Source organism: Excalfactoria chinensis, chromosome 10, assembly GCF_039878825.1.
Source record: "Excalfactoria chinensis isolate bCotChi1 chromosome 10, bCotChi1.hap2, whole genome shotgun sequence".
NCBI classification, from domain to species: domain Eukaryota; kingdom Metazoa; phylum Chordata; class Aves; order Galliformes; family Phasianidae; genus Excalfactoria; species Excalfactoria chinensis.
This window is the reverse complement of record NC_092834.1, coordinates 12884604-12904967: the sequence shown is the minus strand read 5'-3', so window position 1 is coordinate 12904967 and position 20364 is coordinate 12884604. Positions and strand designations below refer to the sequence as shown.

The 20364-nt window shown below is 37.6% G+C and overlaps 1 protein-coding gene across 1 annotated transcript in view; it reads left to right on the top strand.

Annotated features, from left to right (window-relative positions):
* The window catches only part of ADAM10 (ADAM metallopeptidase domain 10), a 39577-nt gene that overhangs the window by 4440 nt on the left and 14773 nt on the right, over window positions 1–20364 (top strand). The window contains exons 2-4 of the mRNA XM_072345742.1: window positions 5639–5789; window positions 13720–13838; window positions 14802–14960. Of these exons, the coding sequence (XP_072201843.1) occupies window positions 5639–5789; window positions 13720–13838; window positions 14802–14960 (429 nt within the window). The remainder of the gene's footprint in view (window positions 1–5638; window positions 5790–13719; window positions 13839–14801; window positions 14961–20364) is intronic.

The following is a 20364-nucleotide window of genomic DNA, read 5'->3' as shown; positions in this document are numbered from 1 at the left end:
TTATTGTTCAGATTTTAATCTGTTTGTCTTAACTTCACCTTTTAGAACAGCGCTTATTTGATTTATCCACATATTTTGTGGGCACTTACCATCTTCTCCCATGTTGTAGAGAAACTGTTCACGTTGCTGACTTTCAGTCTGTGAGCTTCTGTGTGCACTTCCTCCATAACCTTTGCACATACTGAGGTTGGTCTGACCAGTCTGTAGATCTCCAGGTCCTCCTTTAAGACAGGGTGACACTTAACTGTCAGTTGTTAGGAAGCTCCTTCTACCTCAGTGACCTTTCAAAGATGGCAGTCCCAGAATCACATCATCCAGCTTCTTCAACATTCTTGGATGCACCCTGCTTAGTCCCATGGATTTCAGTATGTCCATTTACCTTCCTTGCTTTACTCACACAGAGACTGCAGAAGTTTTTCTAGGGGGGAAAGAAGTCTTAATAGACAGGGAGGGGTAGGAAGGGGGGAGAGAGGAAGGGAAGAGCACAATCAATGAACATCAAGTTATTTGGTGTTGACCACCAGGTAACAGTTATATATAGCTGCTCAAAGCATGCCAAGAGGCTTACAGCTAAAATCCTTTGTGTAATGTGTGGAGCTTAGATAAAAGGTGAGAAAGTACATCTCAGGTCTGTCCATTGGGATCTCTTGCTATTCAGAACATAAGACAACTGTAGAATCGTGGTGCTCTCTGTGGATGCTGAAGCTCTCTAGATGCATGCACACACAAGTCTTCTGCATGGACTATCACCTTGAGATACGTAGGCAGAACTTCTGAATGTTCTGTCTGATCTTGTTTAGATTAAGTCCTTCCTTTTGTTTTGTTCTGATTCCAGGAATATAAGACTTTGTTCTTGGAGGATTTTTCTTTGGGGAAATGCGACATTTAATTTATTCAGCCCATAGAACGCTGTACTATCCAGTTTGAAGTGTGTTCCATTGGTATCTGTATCCTAAAATGTTTCTGTCCTCTAGCTTAGTGTGCTGTATTAGAAATTATCATTGTCTTTCCATCTCAGCAAACTTGTACAATTGGTGTCTGTCTCAATCCAGTCAGGTCTTGCTGTTCTAAAACTCCCTTGGGCTAAATTAAGGTGAAAAGGTGCCAAACGATTGGTTAATTGTTTATTTGTATCTTGCTACGATACTTAGCACAAGGCATGGCGTAGATACATATTTATTTATCTATACCTTATTGCCAGTAAGTTATAATGATAAGCCTGGCATTAATTCTAATATAACATGGAAAGGGAGACAGATAGAGAAGAGAGAGGGAGACATTAAAGAGATCATATGGGGAAGAAAAATCCAGATCTCTTGGTTGCAGCATGGTGTCTGGACTGGTAATGTTGGGATGGCAGGTGCACAGTTCAGCAAACACTTGGGGTTCCCTGGTCCAAACCAAGTATTTGATTTCTATTCCTTCTTTGCACATAAGCAGTGCGCCGGTACTTGAGATGCTAAAACACTGCTGGATTTTTTCCATGGCACTTTGCAATATATTACAGATGTTTTTTTGTTATCTTATGAAAGTTTTTTTTAATCTTACGGAAGTTGAGTTACTTATGAAGCTGCCTCTGTGAAGAAGAAAATTTGATTTGTAGATGGTTTTATTGAAAGGTCATCATGTATTGGTTAGTCTTTGGACGCTACAGCAGCGGTAACGCTTTGCTTGCTTCTGCAAGGGAAAGTTGAAGCTTTCATTTTAACTTTGACTGAAGTCCATTTTCAGGAAAGCTCTGAAATGACATGTGTTCCAGGTGGGGGGCAGCTGCCCGGAGAGTTCGTGTCAAGTGTGAGCTGTGAGAGTACTTAGAGCTTATGGACTGGGGCGGTTTTGGTGTTTGTTTACAGTTTAAGGCAACACAGAAGAAATAGTGCCATGTCCTTTGTGATCACAGGGAGTGTATAACTTCACTTTAGCAAAAGGAATTGTTTTTTGTTTCCTGAAGGGTTTAACTTCAGCATAGCAGAGAGCATGTTGCAAGGCTTTTTAGCGTGAGAAGTCTTTTGCTGCCTTTTTACAGCAGGTAGCATTTTAAAACTATTCTTTGTGTGACTCAGCTTAGATTTCCACTTGCTCATGAGACCTGAAACAGGTGTGAATCATTGTTGGGTCTTCAGTAAGTTGTTACACTTGAAAACTCATTTCTGGGTGCCTGAAGCTTTTAAGAGTACATTGCCCAGCTGAGAAAAATGGCCCAAAGCAATGTAACAGATATATTCATATTATTTTCCTGCTACGGAAAAGTGGAATATAAGTAGTTGAATGGTCTTGGGATTAGAGAGCCCAGAAGTCTACACATTCTGCAGCATACTAAATCCTTCGCTTTGGTGGAGTTTTGGAGTTACTTGTCATATCCTAACTTTACATTTACTTTAAAATTAAAGCTTCAGTTTAACTGACACCAGCTAATTCTGAAGTTTTTCTTTAATGTTGCTATCTGGAATTAGAGATCGTGTACCAGCAGTCAGGTAAATATGTTCGTCAGTCTAACAAAACAACTGGACCCAGGCTAATGGTGGTTTGTTTATGAAGGTTCTTGAGCACAAGGAGTTGTTTATGCTTCCTTCTTTGGGGGTGTGCCCAAAATGTTTAGAAAAACGCAGGCACAGGCAACATTCTTCACCTTCACCATTCTTTGTTCTGGTTGTAGAATCTGTGCAATTTATCTCATCTTTTATTTAGATCAGAATTAATGTAGACACACTTAAATCACAGATTTTGCAAATGTTAAAGGCACCTGAGAAGCTTCCGTAAAACTAGGTGAGAACCCACTTGTTTTTTGAGACTGAGAGGAAATTAGAATGAAGTTTTGTTATTGGGCAATAATGTGTTTGTCAAAGGCAGCGTTTGCCTACAGTACTCAGAGGAAATTTGAATGCGTTTATCTGCCATACATCATTACCTGAACTTTAAAGAGAGATGGCAGCATCATCTTGTGCACGTTGCTACTAAATGCAACTTGTAAATATTCATTTATTTGGTCATTCTCTGTACTGAGGTGTGTGGAGGTGAGACATTAATCACTTGGAAAGGAACAGAAGCGCTGAGAAATTTATTGTATTAATTTAAAGAAGACCTCACAAGAATAAATACAGGATAAGGTAAATTTCTACGTTTGCTCCTGAAATTGTGGTGCTAGCACAATATTTTTTCCTTGTGACAAGGTAACTATTTGCTGTATGTTACTGAGGCAAAGCTTCAGAAGGCTGAAGCATAAACTAAAGAATGTTTATTTCTCTGTAAGTAGGAGGTGGAGGAAGGAAGGCTTTGAAGCTTGATTTGGAGCCAGGAACAATGGAGCAGATGTGTACAGAACAACATTTAGTGTGAAAAATAATGAAATAGAAAATGGAGAAGGGAAGAAAGATAGGAAGAAAAAGCTTTGTGCAACCCTGACGCAGAAACCGATGCCCAACTTTATACCAGTGATTTGTGGGCACCCAAACTTCAGAACATAGTGCTAAATACTGCAGTGCTTAAGTAGGTGTTTTGATGTTTAAACAAGTTTTGTATTTCTCCATGTGGAAAAAAGAAGAGATTCCAGGTTCAGCCTGGAGTTGGAAATCATTCTGCTTGTGTTCTCCGTTCTAATATTATTAGTGTATGTAAGGTTTTGGCTTTGTGCTGTAGCATTCAGCAGAGACTGTCCAGATATTATATCAGCTTAATCTTTTCACTTTTCATAAGTGAAGCAGCTGACAAAGGATCTTAGGTGTCTTTTTGTGGAAGGCAGTGTGCTACAGCTGGTCAAGAAAGGAATAATGCGTTCAGTTACTCTGTCACCATGTGGCTTCTCTGATCACGAGAAGGGTCAGACTGATGCACTTCAGCAAGAAGACAGCTTTCCAACACACATGTTCATGTTTTGGAACGTGCTGCAGCAAAGGGATCGTGCAGGGAAGAACTCATGAAAATTTTAACTAAACACTGACTAATACAACACCTAGAAATAAACTGGCAACGTTTTGTCACAGATTGCTTGAAAAATTGCTTTTTGCATAACCACTAGAGTTGGTGCTTGCCCTGGAGTGATGTGATCCCCAAAGCAGTTTTCTGTAGTGATAATGAATAGCTGATCTTCAGGAACAGTTTCTTCTTTGGATCAGCTCCTTGGAGTAATTATTAAGCAAATTATGATTGGGTATTTAAAACACTTGAACTGTTTAAAAATGTTTTCATCAAGCAAAAACAGTCCTGTATGTGCTACCTGTATTCCAAGGTGGTTTGCTCCCATATTTTAGTCTTTTTTTCCTCCATGTTATATTCTACTGCTTCAACTTCAACAACTGTATTTGTTCTCTTGATCACAGTTAGTGAATCAGTTTCTCTTAATAATTCTCTACACAAAGTCTGTGTTTACTTTTGGCAAGTAGATGCAGTATTTTTCATATATGGTGGTTTAGTGATGGCATTTGATTTGGATATGCAGTAAATGTGAAGATTGTCTGTGGTGGGTGTGCATAAGCAGGGGATGGAGGCCCTGGGGGTTGTTGGGGCATGAAAATACGCTTCTCATCTGATGAGTGCTCTGCTCTCCATTTACTATGCGTATGTTTCTATGATCATGTGAGCTATGTTAACTATTAGGAACATGAATCCTGGATGGAAACTGTGTGTCTATTAGGAAGAGGTGACCAAAATCTGAATTATCCAGAAGTCAATAATATGTACAGTGGCTCCTTGCATGGAGGAAAATAATAGTCTGTTAGCTTCCTCCTTGTTTGTGCTCGTGTGATTACCAGCTGGCGTACTGTTCAGTAGGCATCTGAGCAAATCTCAGCAGTCTATCTGACAGGTGTCTGGGCAGCACAGGAAGTTTTCTATTGTGTTATTGACCTACTAATGCTAACCCTGGCATGAAAAATACTGTGTTGGAGTAAAATACCTGGTGCTTAGTGGAAATACAAGGCTGATAGCATCATCCTTTATGTGCATGTTTCTAGGTCTGCAAACAGCTCTCTAATGCTAGTGATTGTGGTCAGTTCTGCATCTCAATTCCACCATGAAGATGGGAGGACAAGAATCATTTTCTGTTTTCTGTCATACATTCTTAAGCAAGTCAGAAATAATATCTTAAAAGGAAATACTCAAGATAGACTGAACTGAACCTTTAACAAAACTCTCCCACATGATGGAACGTTCCATGTTACACAAATGATCTATTGCTAGATGGCATGATTCGATCTTAATTTTACTTCAAGGTCTGGAATGTATAACTTTTGAGCAAGTACTTCAGTGCCATGAGAGCAGAGTGAAAATGGGTGTGTGGTTCTTTTAGGGAACCAGAAGAAAGATGTGAAGCTGTTGGACTTTGCATGTTTGTATCTGAAATGTGTCTCAAGCATTCCCACCAACACTGTTGTAGTTTGCATCGTTGAGTAACTGCGATTGAAATGGAATTGGAAGATGTCCACCTCTGCACTGTAACTGCAGGCATGCATTCAGTCTGTGGAGCCAGAGTAGAATGAATCTAAAGTATACAAGGAACTGAAAAAGATAGCTGAAACGCATGTAGAGTGAAAATTGGGTTCTCATTGCCAGCTGTTGTGCTCCATGATGTCATACCTGATAGTGTGGTTGTAACCTTAGTAAATTCTTAGGCATGTTAACCTTTGCTTTTTTCTCTTTTCAGGCCAGTATGGAAATCCTCTAAATAAATACATTAGACATTATGAAGGATTATCTTACGACGTGGATTTGTTACACCAAAAACACCAGCGTGCCAAAAGAGCAGTATCACATGAAGATCAGTTCTTGCGCCTTGATTTTCATGCTCATGGAAGGTTAGTGATGTTTCTAAAAGGTACTTGCTTTCAACATTTTAGTCCTATGGTTTTTTTAATGATAGTGATATATAAATGGAGAAATGCAGTTATCAGATTCATGTCTGAGGGAATATACTAAAATGCAGTCTTGGCAGTTCATAGCAAGTGTTTCCTCTGGTGTCCAGTGTAAATGTCAAATTGCTGCTTGTCATCAGTCGTTCAAACTTGCACTGATAGCTGATAATGCATTTTAAAGATTCAGTAAGAATAGAACTGGGAACAGAATTTCATAAGATTCTGACTTTATTGTGCAGCCTTGGCATATTTGTTTACAAAAATTATGCTGAACTTTGTGTGGATTTGGTTTACTTGAGGAAATGCAGTTTGGAATGCAATTTGAAACTACAAAATTGGCCCCAGAGTGTTCTGTTTCATGTGTAGTAAAATGACATTTTTCTGTGTAGCTTAGCAATTATTTGACATGGAGAAAACATAATTGCTGTTACAAGATTGCTTAGCCATACATTTAATTTCTGATTGAAACTTCTTTACTATTTGAAGTTAGATAGTTGGTGTGAGCAGTGGAAGTATTATTTGTAGATCTCACAATGCTGCTTCCTACATTGTTGTTTTTCTTTTATAATTGAGAAGAAAGAGAAAGTAAGTTAAAATATTTCTGTCTTTGCTTCTTTGCTGACTGCACCCTGAGCAACACCATTGCCTTAGTATTTTTTTAAGGAATGTGTAACGCCCTTACTTGTCTAGTGATTTCAATTACAAAGGAAATAACTAACACTTGATAAATATTTGTTATTCATATCTAGAAACACAGGAAACTTGACAGCAAAGGTAATACCACGTCTTTTGAATCTGTGTTTGGAATGTTCATTTGCGTAAATATTCTCCTTCTGTACTAGCTTGTAATTTCTTCAAGGAATGAAGTGTTGCTACTGGATATGTATGGCACAATGACTGCACATAACCAAAAGGCGAGCATTAGGGTTGTATTTGCAACTGCTTTAGAATAGCAACCGAAGTCCAAAGTTTGAAATTCAATGCTTAAATCCATGTTTTTTGGGTGTGATCTTAGTCCAAGGAATTTTATTGTTTAGTGGATTGTTGCGCTGTTGGTAACTCAGTCTTATCTTCACAGACAATCGGTATCCTTTCCTGCTAAATTCTTTCTATATACTAGGTCTTTGTTTTGAGTTGGCTTCTGATGAAATGCTTGCCTTATGTAGATAGGAAACAATACAGAAGCTGTCCCAGTATCTGCTGCAGTTCACTGCTAGAAGTAGCAAATGGAGCTAGCTGGACCACAGATGTTTTAATGTTGCATCATTGTTTGAAAAAACTTTATTTAATCTTCATCTGAAAATCAAATGCTACGGAATATACAGTTTAAAAACATTTTTATTCAGAATTCTTACTGTTGGGGGATCTAGAATAAAACTGTGAGGTTTAATGCCTGAATTCAAACAATCCAGCTGCTATTAGATGCTAAAACACTAGCACCATATGGCACTGAAGATCACTGAAAGTAGGCTTTGAATTCTTTTGAATTATTAACTGTGTACTGTAGATGAGTTGACATTGTTGCTTCAGGACTGGTGCAAAATGTGCTTATTCCTGAAAGGTTTGAAGTAAGTAGTTTTTAAAACAATATAGTTTTGTAGTTCGTATTGTTTTAAAACAGTATAGTTGTGTATCTCACACATGCCATTTTACATTGAATGTTTTAGTGTGAATTAATTTAAGGTGCCCTTTGGGCCTGAGGAAGATTTACACAGAATTAGTGAATGCAGTCTTAGTGTTAGCCTGGAAAAAAAGCACCTAAATGAAATTAGCAGTGTTTATGGCGCCAGGCTGCAATACAGTGGAATAATCTTATGGGATATAACTTCATTTTCTACGTTAGGGTGATGTCGGCAATTCCAAAAATTATGTTGGAGCATTACTAAAATTGAAAGGATATGTTTGACTTTTTGTGCTCAGTCTTGGTTGACTAAACCAAATGTGTTCTAAATGCATATTTACTGTCTTGCACTTACTGAGTACAGCCCTTCCGATGCAGAGCTAAATAAAAGCATTCTTTTTCAGTATAGGCATTTGCAGTATATTGCAGAATATCCTAAACCGAGCTCCCATCAACTGCAGATGTCAAAAATACACTGGATACTTCACTATTGGAAATTACATTTTGTGGACAGATCTTGAAAAACTTGCTTAGTGTCTGATGATCTCTGAGCTTTAGAAAATAAGAATTCCTGACTCAGAAGATTGAAGAAACTAACTCTACGCAGTATTTAACTGCACTGTCAGCGTTTTACTTAATGCTCTTCTAATAATTTACACTTTCTATTTTTGTCCTGGTTTGTCCTCTGAATCACCAATCTGCAGCCACTTTGTCCCAGCCTTCTTGTTGGCTCTGACTTGGTCAAGCTGGCTATGCAACATGAGTGAGTGAACAAGCAGAATTTTTTCAAGCTGTACTTGAACACGTAATTATGTTTTATTTCTAAATTAAAGGTACCCCAAGAGCTTCTTTCAGATGTTTTGCAGTTTAATCACCATTTTTCATAGCTTTTTTTACCTAAAATTTTAATAATAATAATTAAAAAAATGCTGTAAGTTGTTAAGTTCCAAGCTGCTATCGGAACACCTGGTCACTACATAAGAGCATTCCTTATAAGAACTGTTACTGGAAGTGCTTGCAATATACCTGCACCATCACTCCTTTGTAAGCAGTACAGATAAAAAGGCTGTTTTATATTGTTGGATTGTTTCTATACAATCTGGAAAATATGGACTTCAAGAATAAAAATCCCTCTCTGTGTTTAAGTATGTGTCGTAGCAGCTCAACATATTCGAATCTTGAAAACTAGCTCCATATAGGAATAAAATGCTATAAAGACTGAGGCATGTCAGTTGATGCAGCTGGAATAACCTGTTCTTCAGCCTTCACCTGAGATAGTATATCTGGACTCAAAAGTTCTTCTGTATCAGCTATTGACTGTTATTCTGGATTGCTCTGTGCAAGTGCTTGTAGAGGCTTGCTATGTGATACGAGCTCTGCTGTGTTTCTGGTGTAACCATTTGACTTTTTTATTCTCCGTTCTATAATGATTTGTTATCCATTTTGTTGCCCTTATATTCTGAGATAAAGCATTTGTTCTTTAATAAGATAGTTATTGACTTAGCAGGTTATAAAAATAAAGGGGGCTACCCAAAAGGAGTTTCTTAGTTTAACTTTTTGCTTACCTGGTTTTTAATTCTTTTAGAGCCTGGCACAGTACGCAAGTTGTCAGCCTTATAAATAGAGGTGGGGAGGTTATTTTGGGTAAACAGGAAACCGGATGGTACAGAATTTGCACTTAACTCTCCTTTCTAAAAGTTTTACTTGGAGAAAAATTTAAAAAAACAAAGAGTTTATATTCAACCCTGTGTAAAGATTAATCTGCTCTTAAAAACAGAAGGCTGTATTCTTCAGGACAGAGAAATACTTGACCTAAGTTCTAGTGTAAACTAGACATGTAGCTACTTGTTAGCTGACTCAAATGGTTTCTGTTATCTGAGCTAGTTTGTGTGTTGACAGCTATGTATATGAAGAATAATCAGTGACAAATTGATTAAGATGAGGTCTGTGTTTCCTTAGATAAGATCTTCTGGAATAACAAGCTTAGCAGGTCTGTCTTCTGGAGAACTGGGAAGAAATCACTGGCAATCAGAAACACGACTACAGAGGCATTAAGCACAGACCTTAGCTGCCAGCATTCTAGTTGGGGTTGCTCTCTGTTCTTATGCTATAGATATTGTTGTGTATTTGTAATCTAAATACTTACCAAAGGACAATTCCCTCTGTCTGCATATGGGTGGTTAATAGAAAGATAAACCCAGAGACTCACCTGCTGTTTCAGGTGTTTTCTTTAGTAGAAAGACCTGGGGTAGAAGGACCTGGGGAATTGTCAATTAAATGATGATGGAATACATTGTATGGGCTTAATAGTAAGCGAAAGCAGTGTCAAATAAGTATGTCCTTAGATACAGCTTTCAAACAAAACCCACCAAAACACCTCGTACCCTTTTGGCTCGCTGCCTATTATATCTTTCTTCTTTAGTTTTGGAAAGCAATATGCAAGCTTCCTATCAGTATCCTAATCTATCAAATGTTCCATCATGATGAAATTGCTGATGTTAGAAGGTAACTCATAATCAAAATAAACTGAATAAACAGTCACATAGCCTTCGTTTAGAAATTTGTATTAAAAGAAACAAACCTGCTTTCTTTGTGATTAGAGCACAGAATTGTAATAACTGGAGCCCATGGGGAAGCTACTGTTTTCTAACTAAACGTGACACCAGCAGCCAGTTTTCTTCAGTTATCACTGTGTACTCGTGAGTCTGACGGAACTGGGCCGACCCAGCCTGTAAACTGTTAACATCTCCCTAAGGTAAACTAAGGGAACAGCTGTGTCCTGATAGTCTTTAAGGTGCTGTAACTAATGAGTAAGGCACAGGAGAATGTGGCTTTTAACAAAGTTGATTATATGACAGCGTGAACAGTTTTACCAAAAATTCTGGCTTCAAACAAAGAAGCAGCCATGCAGTAACTAAAGGCTGCCTTGTTATGCTATTAGTTACCAGTTATATGTAAGACAGAGCAGCAACAGGAGTGGTCAGATCTTGCTCCTAATTGACTTACTTCTATCCTGGTCAGTCCTACCACTGTGAAATGTCTTATGCAAGTTAGTAGATGTGAAAAAAGCATTATTTTTTCTGGAAATAATTACCTTCTGCCTGGTATCTCACTAGCATAGGGAACACTAGACTGCCGTGATCAGAATGCTAACACAGAGCTCCATGCACACAACAGAGATGGTAGCTACAAAAAAAAGCCCACAAACACCTTTTGATGCCTCTTACTTACTCCACTATGGCTAGTTTTGGGAACTATGTTGATTAAATGGTATGGAGGGGATCAGTGGTTCTTCTCTGGGACCTCCTGTCCATAGAAGAATTAATCAAGTTGTGGATGTAAACAGGGAAGAGAACAGAAACTCTTCTGTGTGGGGGGGGTTTGTGCCAACTGTACCTTTGTTTGATGCAGTCATTACAATTTGGAGTTTCCCCAGCTATAAACTGGCATCTTCTTTCACTGTAATTAATTTGTCATTTTTAAGAAGCATATTGGCTATTAGAAATAGCAATTTCTCCTGTATCTTTTTAATTGAGATTTTTGTGGCGGTATTCATTGAAGCATAACAGCAAAGGAACCTTTGGCACTTCTGAGAGAAATGCTGGGTTTTTTTTTTCTTTGGAAGCCTACTAACCTCACCAGAGAAATGTCATCTTAGCCATATTAGGTGATCTTGGTTGGGATTACCGAATGTCTCAGCTCACCACTGGCACAGAATGATAGATTTAATGGAGGAGAGCTATTCTAAAGCGTTGAAGACCTCTGGTCAATTAACTTCAGTTCAGACATACTTGAAGAGAGTCTGATCCTTCCTCAGTAACTATGGGGAACTTGGTCACAGGGAAAACTCAAACTGAAGTGCATTTCAAACCCTTTGAAGGTACTCAGCAGATGTTACAGAGCGAGTGAAACTTCTTGAGGCGCTTGAGTGAGGCTCTTTGAGTTCTTATTGCTGGTCTTATTTTTTCTGCCTTTTCCAGTTTCTGTTTTGAAGAACCACACAATATGATTTAACCTCTTGTTTGTTTGTTATTTCTTGTCTCCTAGAAAAATGCCCTGCATATTCTTTACTGGGATGCTCATGCATGTTATTTTGTCATCTCTTAATGGAAAATTATGATCATTTAAGTCTGTAGGTGGTAATATAACATTAACTGTATGTTGTAGACCTTGCTAAGTGGATGTGAGTAGCTTTTACGTGCTTGCATTCTTCAGTGAGTGTTTCTAATATTCAAATGCATCTGTACTGAATCATTTCTTCGTTTTAACAGGAAAATCTGCCCAGTTATATTACATCCATGTTGAAACTGTCATATGGGCACTGGCAGTCCTGGCTGTAAGCCTGAGCATCTCAAGGTGTTGCTGAAGTAATCTTTCACATCTGCCAGCCGCATCTCACAATTTCCTAACCTTGTGGGAGATGCTCTCCTCTGGTGGTGCGTTAGTGGTGGAGCTTCTTGCAAGTTTCATTTTCAGTGTGGCAGCAATAATAGATAGAGGTAGCTTGATTGTGAAGCAATGTTTGCATTGTGGAACAGTCAACATGAGTCACTAAAGAGCCCATACCATGTTTAAAGTATAGGCGTGGCTTTTTCCTATCTTCAGTTTTGTGTTTTAGCATACATTTCTGAAATATTTATTACTGGAGTGTTGTTATAATATAATGTGCAAGTGAAAATTGAAGATATATTTTGCATATGTTTCAGATGCACTAAAAAGTGGTTAATTTTAATTGAATCTACACTGCAGCCCCTATGTTTATTGGTTTTTCCTCTTTTAGTGCAAATGACCACTAGCTTTCACTGTGGGAAGTCAGCTCCATCATTAGCATGAGAGTCTGTTTGCTCATTGGTTTGGATGAAGACTCTGTCAGAGAGAGAGATTCTCAACTTACCAAGGCTGCTTTTTAATGTAGCAGATCTGTGACACAACTATACTACTGCTTCACTTCCATGGTTGTGCAAAGAGAACTAATAGAAGAACTTCAAGAATGTAAATTGCAATGACTGAGTTTGATCAGATTCACTGATGAATATTTGAACAATGGGCTGAAACAGAATTTGAAAGAATGCTAAATGAAATTATGAAGGAATGGTTGTTACAGGAGTGAATTCATACATTTGAATTGTTACCTGACTTTGCTGAAGTTTTTGTGCAAAGATAAATATTCCATATGAAGACTAGCAGTAGGATTTGTGCCAAAGAACTTAGTGAAGTTATATCCATAGTCATGCATACAATTCAGTTATTTCTTTCCTTATGAATGTTTGAGTTTCAGGTGAAACAGTAATTAGCTTGCTTACCTTTTGTTTATATTTTATGTAGGTTGCTCTGAAGGTAATGCCTCTTATTTATTTCCATGGGTACTCCAACAGTTAGAAAAAGCATAATAACATTATTTGAGAGAACAAATTTGCAGCTATAAAACACTCTTTTGACAGAGCCACCATCATTAGCTGTGTGTTTTTGCCAGTGGTGCACAAGATCCTGAATGCTGTGCTCATAGGGATCTCCACCAGTGCAGGCTGACCCACTGTTGCCTCTGCTGAAGTGAGCCACCCACTGCCTCACTGTACTGACATTCACTGTTTGGTTTCCATATGTGTTGAGCAAGTGTCAGTGAATGTCAGTGGGTGCCATTTTTTCTCCATAGAGGAACTGAATTTCAAACCCTTGCTTCTTCCATGCTTCCATGTCAGAGGCCATTCTGTCAGACTGCCCCTCTGTTGCCATCTGTTGCATGGCAACAAAATGTAGTGGAATATCAGTGTGGAGTGTTCAACCTCTGCTGCCATATCACCAACATCTGCCTTGATGTTGTGGACCAACACGGTAAAATACAAGGTGTTGCTTTTGGGGTAGCCCTGGTACTTACTTATTGGCAATGAAAATAAAATAAGCTGATAGTTCTTGTTTATTCCGCTTCTCAGTTGTCTGATGGGAAAAAGAAATCCCCTTTAGTTACATCTGTGTCTGTCTGGAGGAATCACAGCAAGTCAAAGTCACCATTTTAAATTTAAAACCCTTCTTACATCTTGTAGATTCAACTACTTTTACCAAAAGCATCAAAATAGTCTTGCTTGAGCAAATCTTTCTGGGCTATAGTCTTAATTCTTGTACTGTATAAATATGTTATATAGATAAAATTCACAAATTCTGTAAACTTACCTGTGTGAGAACATTGGTTAGAAGTACTTCATGCTTTTGTAGTTGAAGCTTAAAGACAGTTTACTATCTCTTTTCTCATTTTAGGCAATTCAACCTTCGAATGAAGAGAGATACATCTCTTTTTAGTGAGGATTTTAAAGTAGAAACATCAAACGAAGTAATTGATTATGATACCTCCCATATTTACACTGGACACATTTATGGTAAGTACAAAACACTCTAAAATGAATTAAAATCCAGACATTGTAAAACAGGAGTTTTATAGTATGTGCAGAAAGTGTATATCCAAATTGTTAGGTTATCTTCATTATTAAGCTTCAATAATGCATCTAAATAAAATTCCCTTTTATCCTCTAACAAGTCCTACTTAAATGATTATTTTTACCTAATACTTAACTATGTGTCCATAGGCATTGTAATTAAACTCTGTGAACTTGCTCTTTGTAGAAGTAGTCTGATATAAATATATACTTTAAAAGTTGCATTCAAAAAATAAATGAAACAAAATCAGGTACTGTTGTTAGTTAAAGGAATTGAAGGGTTGTGAATGTCTCAAACGTGTATTCAATCCATCCCACATTTAAACACAGCTACAGTTTTAAGAAAGCTATGTGTGAAAAGAAAAAGAGCGCCTTGAAACAGAATTTTTCCTTTGAAAGCGTTGAGAATTCAGTGTACGCTGAGTATTTTTTTATAATTGAATGAACAGATGTATAAAAATAGCACTTGAATATGAGATTAAATGCTGCATGTCTGACACCCTTAAGATATGGAGTTGAATTCTCCACTGCATGCTTCTTAAACTTGTCCTTTATGCATCTGATTCATGCTGAAAACTTCAGAGCTGTTGAACATAGGAACTATGATTTTGGGGCAACTGCTTTTCTTGCTGTTGAATACTGTTAATCTTTGAAACTTCAGACACATTTTTCCTCTAAAAACGTTTTACTCCTGTAATACGCTATATTACTACTTTATAGTTCATAAGTTTGAAGCAGTTGGAGACTGTTTCACAGTGAGCATCATTATGCCTTTATCATTATGCTTAGTGCTGTCTGATTAACACCTTGCATAGAGTGTATGCTTGAAGTTTGCACAGTACTGAATGCCTTTAGAAGGGATGTTTTTTGTTTTTTTTAAAAAAAGGCACTTTTTGTCCTTAACAGGTGAGCAGGGAAGTTTTAGCCATGGGTCTGTTATTGATGGAAGATTTGAAGGATTCATTCAAACTCACAGTGGGACCTTTTATATTGAGCCAGCAGAGAGATATATTAAGGACAGAACTCTACCGTTCCACTCTGTCATCTATCATGAAGATGATATCAGTGAGTACTTCATTCTAGTGCTACAGCTGAAATAATTTTTTTTTCTATTAAATGTCAAAAACTATAAGCCATTTGTAAGCATCAAGTGATACTTTGGCTTGCATGTGACAGAGTGAATCATGCTGTCCTGGAGTGATTTATATGAAGTTATTGTGTGAAAGAGATTTTTGACAAGCCCAAGTGAGTTTTCCTTATTCTGGCAATTTAAGAAATTCTTAATAGTCAGGTTTAAGTGCATAAGCAGTGTATTTTCTGTGGTGGATGCATTTTATTGTTGCTTTGAAAAATGCCTTCTTAAAATGCCCTGTCCTGATCGCTCTTTCTTGTGACCTGATAAATAAAAGGTAATTTAAGTTTAAGTTATTATACACTTAAAAAATAGCTAATAAAGGTGGTGCTGGTGAAAAATAAAAGCTTCACCTGTGTGTGTGGGTTCAGAGGTCTTCAGATAGCTCATTAGCAGATGTGGTGTATGTCCTGTTTTCAAAAGTTCTGCTGGGTGTTAAAGCTGATGGATGTTCAGGGAAATACTGCTGAAGTAGTATAGCCCCATTAGCCGAGCTTTGAATGTAAATGCACATAAACTTATTCTGTTCTCAGAACTGATGTATCAGATTTCTTCACTCTATCTACCTTTGTACATACGATGCGTCTTCAGCTGGTTCAAATAAAAACACATATTTGAATGAATGCAGCTACTGAAGTTGATGTTCATTTTGAACACCACTTGTTTTCTGACTACCTAAATGTGCATCTTCCTGCTACTTACAAGACTGGTAATTGAGAATAAAGTATCTAGTGGGCAAGTGAGAATGCTGATGTCTCTGATAGGAGCTAATGAAAGAAACCAAACTTTACTTTGAGGGAGGAAATAATTCATGAAAATGAGTGTCTTATAGAAGTGATGTAAATGGATTACTTGAAAGCTGGAAAAAGCTAATAATGAACTTGGTTCGTAGTATTTTATTGAAGTGGATGAAGTAGGAAATATGCTTTTTTGTTTATTTAGATGGCAGTACACTGCCTCACTGTTTTTGCCCTTGAATCTAGTGTTATCAAAGCCTTCAGATAGAAATGAAATCAGATTATTAGAGATGTCTCAATCTATCCCAGAGAATCACATTTAAGGAGCAGCATAATAAGGTTTCCGTATCACCAAAAGAACGAGCATCACTGCTTGCTCAGCATGTCTGAAAATAGCCCATCATGGTGCTAATTCTAAGCAGTGCTATTAGAAAATGTGCCGCTTCGGTTAGTTGTTGTGGGTGTGGAGTCAGACATGCATGCCTTCTGATCATACAGCTTAGGGTGTTTTGCATTGGTAGCCCAGACACATCTGTGATTGCTGTGGTCTGAAATACCTGAAGTGTACAGATGCTTCTTTTGCTTTCTGAGTAATGCTTTTGAAACTGCATTTTTATGCCTTTCATGAGAGCTATTTTTGCACTGAACTTCAGCTCAAAAAGACAACGATTTTACAGTAGGCTTTAAAAATGAAGGCAGCCATTCTGATCTGTTACTGTATTAACTTAAGCTAGCACTTGTGAAAGAGAGGCAAACTTTTAGTGTCTTACACAGGACAAAGACAACAAAAATGCTCACATTACTAATCCAGGAGAGAGGGGGAGGGGTGGAATCTTTGCTTTTATTTGGGATATTTTTTGGTCAGGAGCATTTTAGCCTTTTGAAACAATATGCTTTTTAGTGCCTTTCAGAAATCACAATGCAACATATGATTAGCATCTCAATGAGGTCTTATTCAGTAGTTAAACAAAAGGTTTTTTTGTAAATGGGGATTATATTGTCAACTTTATAAGGCAGCTTTTGTCTATGTTACAGTGGATATGGTGGGAGGCAGCCTTCTATTCATTACTTGAAACACAACTTGAATGATTTCAGTTTCTAAACCACTCCTGATCAAACAGTTTTGTAATCTAGTGCAAGAAAGATGCAAACTGCTACTTTCATTAAGATGTTTTGGAGGCTGTTTTCTTTAAGAGTTAAGGTATCATTGGGACTTCATTTACTTTAATTCAATCCTGCATGCTGTAAATGTATTTCTGAGTTCATACCGTAAAATAAAAACTGGTTGCATGTTTCCTCAGATCAACAGTAGACAGGAATGGCCGTTCAGAACTTCAGGGAAATGAAATCTGTCATTTAATTCTCTGTTTAATTCTCTGTGTTCTTGGAGGAACTCCACAACTGAGAACAGAAAGTAAAGGATTTTGTAGCTCTGTGTCGTGTCTGCTGAATTAACCGCCCATCGCAGGCTGTGTATTATTTGAGAACTTGATTTCTTTGGGCTTTTTTCGTATTGTGGTTGCCAATATTGTAATGAAGGTTTACTTGGCAGTTTTCATGGGATCTGTGTGGCAGACTGCCTATGAAAAAAAACACACAACAACCCTTGATACAGGTTTCCCTCTTTCTGCTTAAATTTGATCTTTAGTTCTGTCACTGTTGCTTTTGCTAGTATAAGTGAGATCTGTGTGGCTGTTGTAGGACTGAATTTTCACCATGTTCAGTGGAGCGCTGGTGTCGTGTCCTTGCCCCAAATGTCTAAATCTAGTATCCAACAAGTAGTTAACCTAAATAATCAGCAGGTTATACTGTTTGCTGACAAACAGAAGTAGAAAAGGTGATCAGGAGTCTTTTATGCTTTCTTTCAATTCATTTGAGAATCTATAGTTGTATAAATCATTAATAACCTTTCTGACATCTAGTTAAATAAGAAGGAAATGTAAAAATCTTGTTCTTGATTTTAATACTATTATTACTGTTATTTTAACACTGTGTCAGAATGTACCAAAACAGAAATTGGAAAACCAAAAACTTTTAGCAATAGGGAGGAAGAGAAATGAAGTCTCTGTTTTACATGAGGATTTTCTTTGGTTAGAGAACTGATCCTCTAATTCAGTTATTCTTCCATAGACTGTAGTGGACAGTAGCTGCTTGTGTTTTTCAGTTGAACATGCCTGGAAGCAGCCCTTTGGATGGCAAGGCACGTCTTTTCTCATGATCAGTTCCTAGGGCTGTGGTGGAGGGGTAAGCTAAGAGCCAGCAGAAGGCTGTACTTCTCAAAGCTATTAACAGCACCACAAGAACGTGGGTCAGACTTCTGTCTGCCAGTCATCTGACACAGCGTAGTTCCTGTCTAGCTTCTTCAGCAAGGATACTTCTGCAGGGGATGGTGGCAATAACATGTCTTGGAAGATGAACAGAGAACAGTGCCTCTCCAGTTTAGGAGACATTCAGCATTTAAATAAGAAAGCTTTGTGTGCAACTTTCTCTGTAAATAAGACACGCTCCCAAACTGTACCCTAAATAGCCTTACCTCCTCTTTTTAGCAGAGAGAATTCAAATCTGTTTGAATTTGTTTATCCCAGCACATGCAAAACCTTGGCAATTGCTCTTGCAGAATGTTTAATGTGCGTTTTTAAAAATAATTTTTATGGTCGTGCTTTTGAAGAGTTTGTAACCAGAAGCTACTTTTTGAGGTGGGAAATATTTGCTTGAATTGCAGTCGGTCAATATTGGAAATGTAATAAGGTGTTTCCTAACTTCTTTGGGAAACAAGAAGCAGCAGGGAGACTGCTTAGCAAGAGTTGTTTTGAAGCTGTGGTAGACTTGCACAGATGAAGTGTGTTGGCAGCAAGGCAGTATTGTCCCTTACTTTCTAATCCTGTCCTTGTGTAATAGGCATTGTATAACAAGCCTTTAGCGCAGGGATAAATAGTAATGTGAAAGCAGGCAGTGAGAGTTATAGCTGGATTAAATGCTGGACATTTTTTTTTTTTTTTTTTTTTGAAATGAGAATAGAGATGGGAAGGGTCATATCTATAATCCTTTGCTCTTGATAACTCCGGTCTAGTGATGGTAGCCAGGGCACCCAAAAGTGCCGATCTCAGCAGTGACCGAGAGGTGCTGTGAACTGGGTATAGCAAAGCCAGTGTTAAACCAAATAGTTACTCAGATTGGTGCAGGAATGAGGTGGCTTGTAGGAAGCAGCTTTGTCTCTCTTGGTTTCTCTGGCCTTCTGCTAGGACTGGCCATACTGGGAGGACTATCATGAGACCACAGTTGTAAAACAGTACTTGTGTGCTGTTAGAATTGGAAATAACTGCAGCTAATATGTAGAAAATAAACTCATATGATTTGAATAAGTATAATTTGTGACCGCTTGTGTAAAATAGTGAAAAGACAAGTTATTTAGTAAGCATAGGATTTTTTTCAAGCTACTAATTACTTTGTATTACTGTAGTTGCTCCTCTGGAGATGGATGTTTCTTTTAATTTAAACAGTAATCCCCATTAGAATCCAACTGTGGATGGAAATCGCCTTCCACGCAGAATCAAGATTTTGTTAACAACCTCTTTGGCAAACACTAATAAAAAGAAATAGCATAAAGTTTACCGAAGACAGAGTAAGTTTGTTTCATAGTAGGGTAGCTTCTCTAAAATTCAGACTTTAAATACACTTTGAACTCCAATACTGTACTTGGACATCTTTATGAAAGATAAAGTTGATTTGCTGGTGTGCTAATGAAGAACATGCGGCTGCAAGGCTTTAGTTGCTCTTAAGCTGAAATTTTAAGTGTACTTATTAAATGAAGCTGTTTCCTACTAAGTGAAGTTCATAATTGCTCTAAAATATTTTTGTGCCTGGAAAAGGAGCCAGTTTTTTAAAAACATGAACTACATTTTATTTAGCCTAATTTATCATTAACTAGTTTTAGACAGCCATGTGACTTCTTTTAATGCGTGTAAAGGTGTGGTTGGGGGGAATAAAGATGGGATGGCTACTTTTATTTTTAATTTATTTGTCCTTTCAAGCTTATCATTGGGTCTATTGAATACAGTCTTTTAATATTTTTGACTATAGACCTATCTTGAGTATTACAAGGTTACAGTACTTCAATTTGTTTGCTGTTTAGTTTTCCTCAGGTTTTTATGATTGAAGTGTGAAAATCAGAGCTTGCTGATATAGGAAATGCATCTGAATCAAGTTGGGTTTTGTATATTGAAGTGGTTTAGTGGTATCATACAGTATGATGAAGGAAACAGATAAGGAAATCAAAGGTAATTAAATCAGCTTTCAGACGAAGCTGAACCAGAATATGTTCTGCAACTGCACATGTACTGTGCTCCAGTAGGCAGCAGGTTGGTTTTGACTTAAGAGAGTTCACAGGGAAATCCCCTGAAATGCATGCAGTGTGACCATCAGGTTTCAAACAAATGTTCAGCTTTAGAAATCTGCTCTTAAGAACCTCGTCTGTTGACTTGGGTTTTGTATCTTTGCATGTTCTAGGAAAAAAAAAAAAGTTGGTAATGTTTATACATTCTGATAAAAACTGCACCCTGTTGAGGTGGTGGTGAAACTGGTTTGGCCCACAGAAACTGGT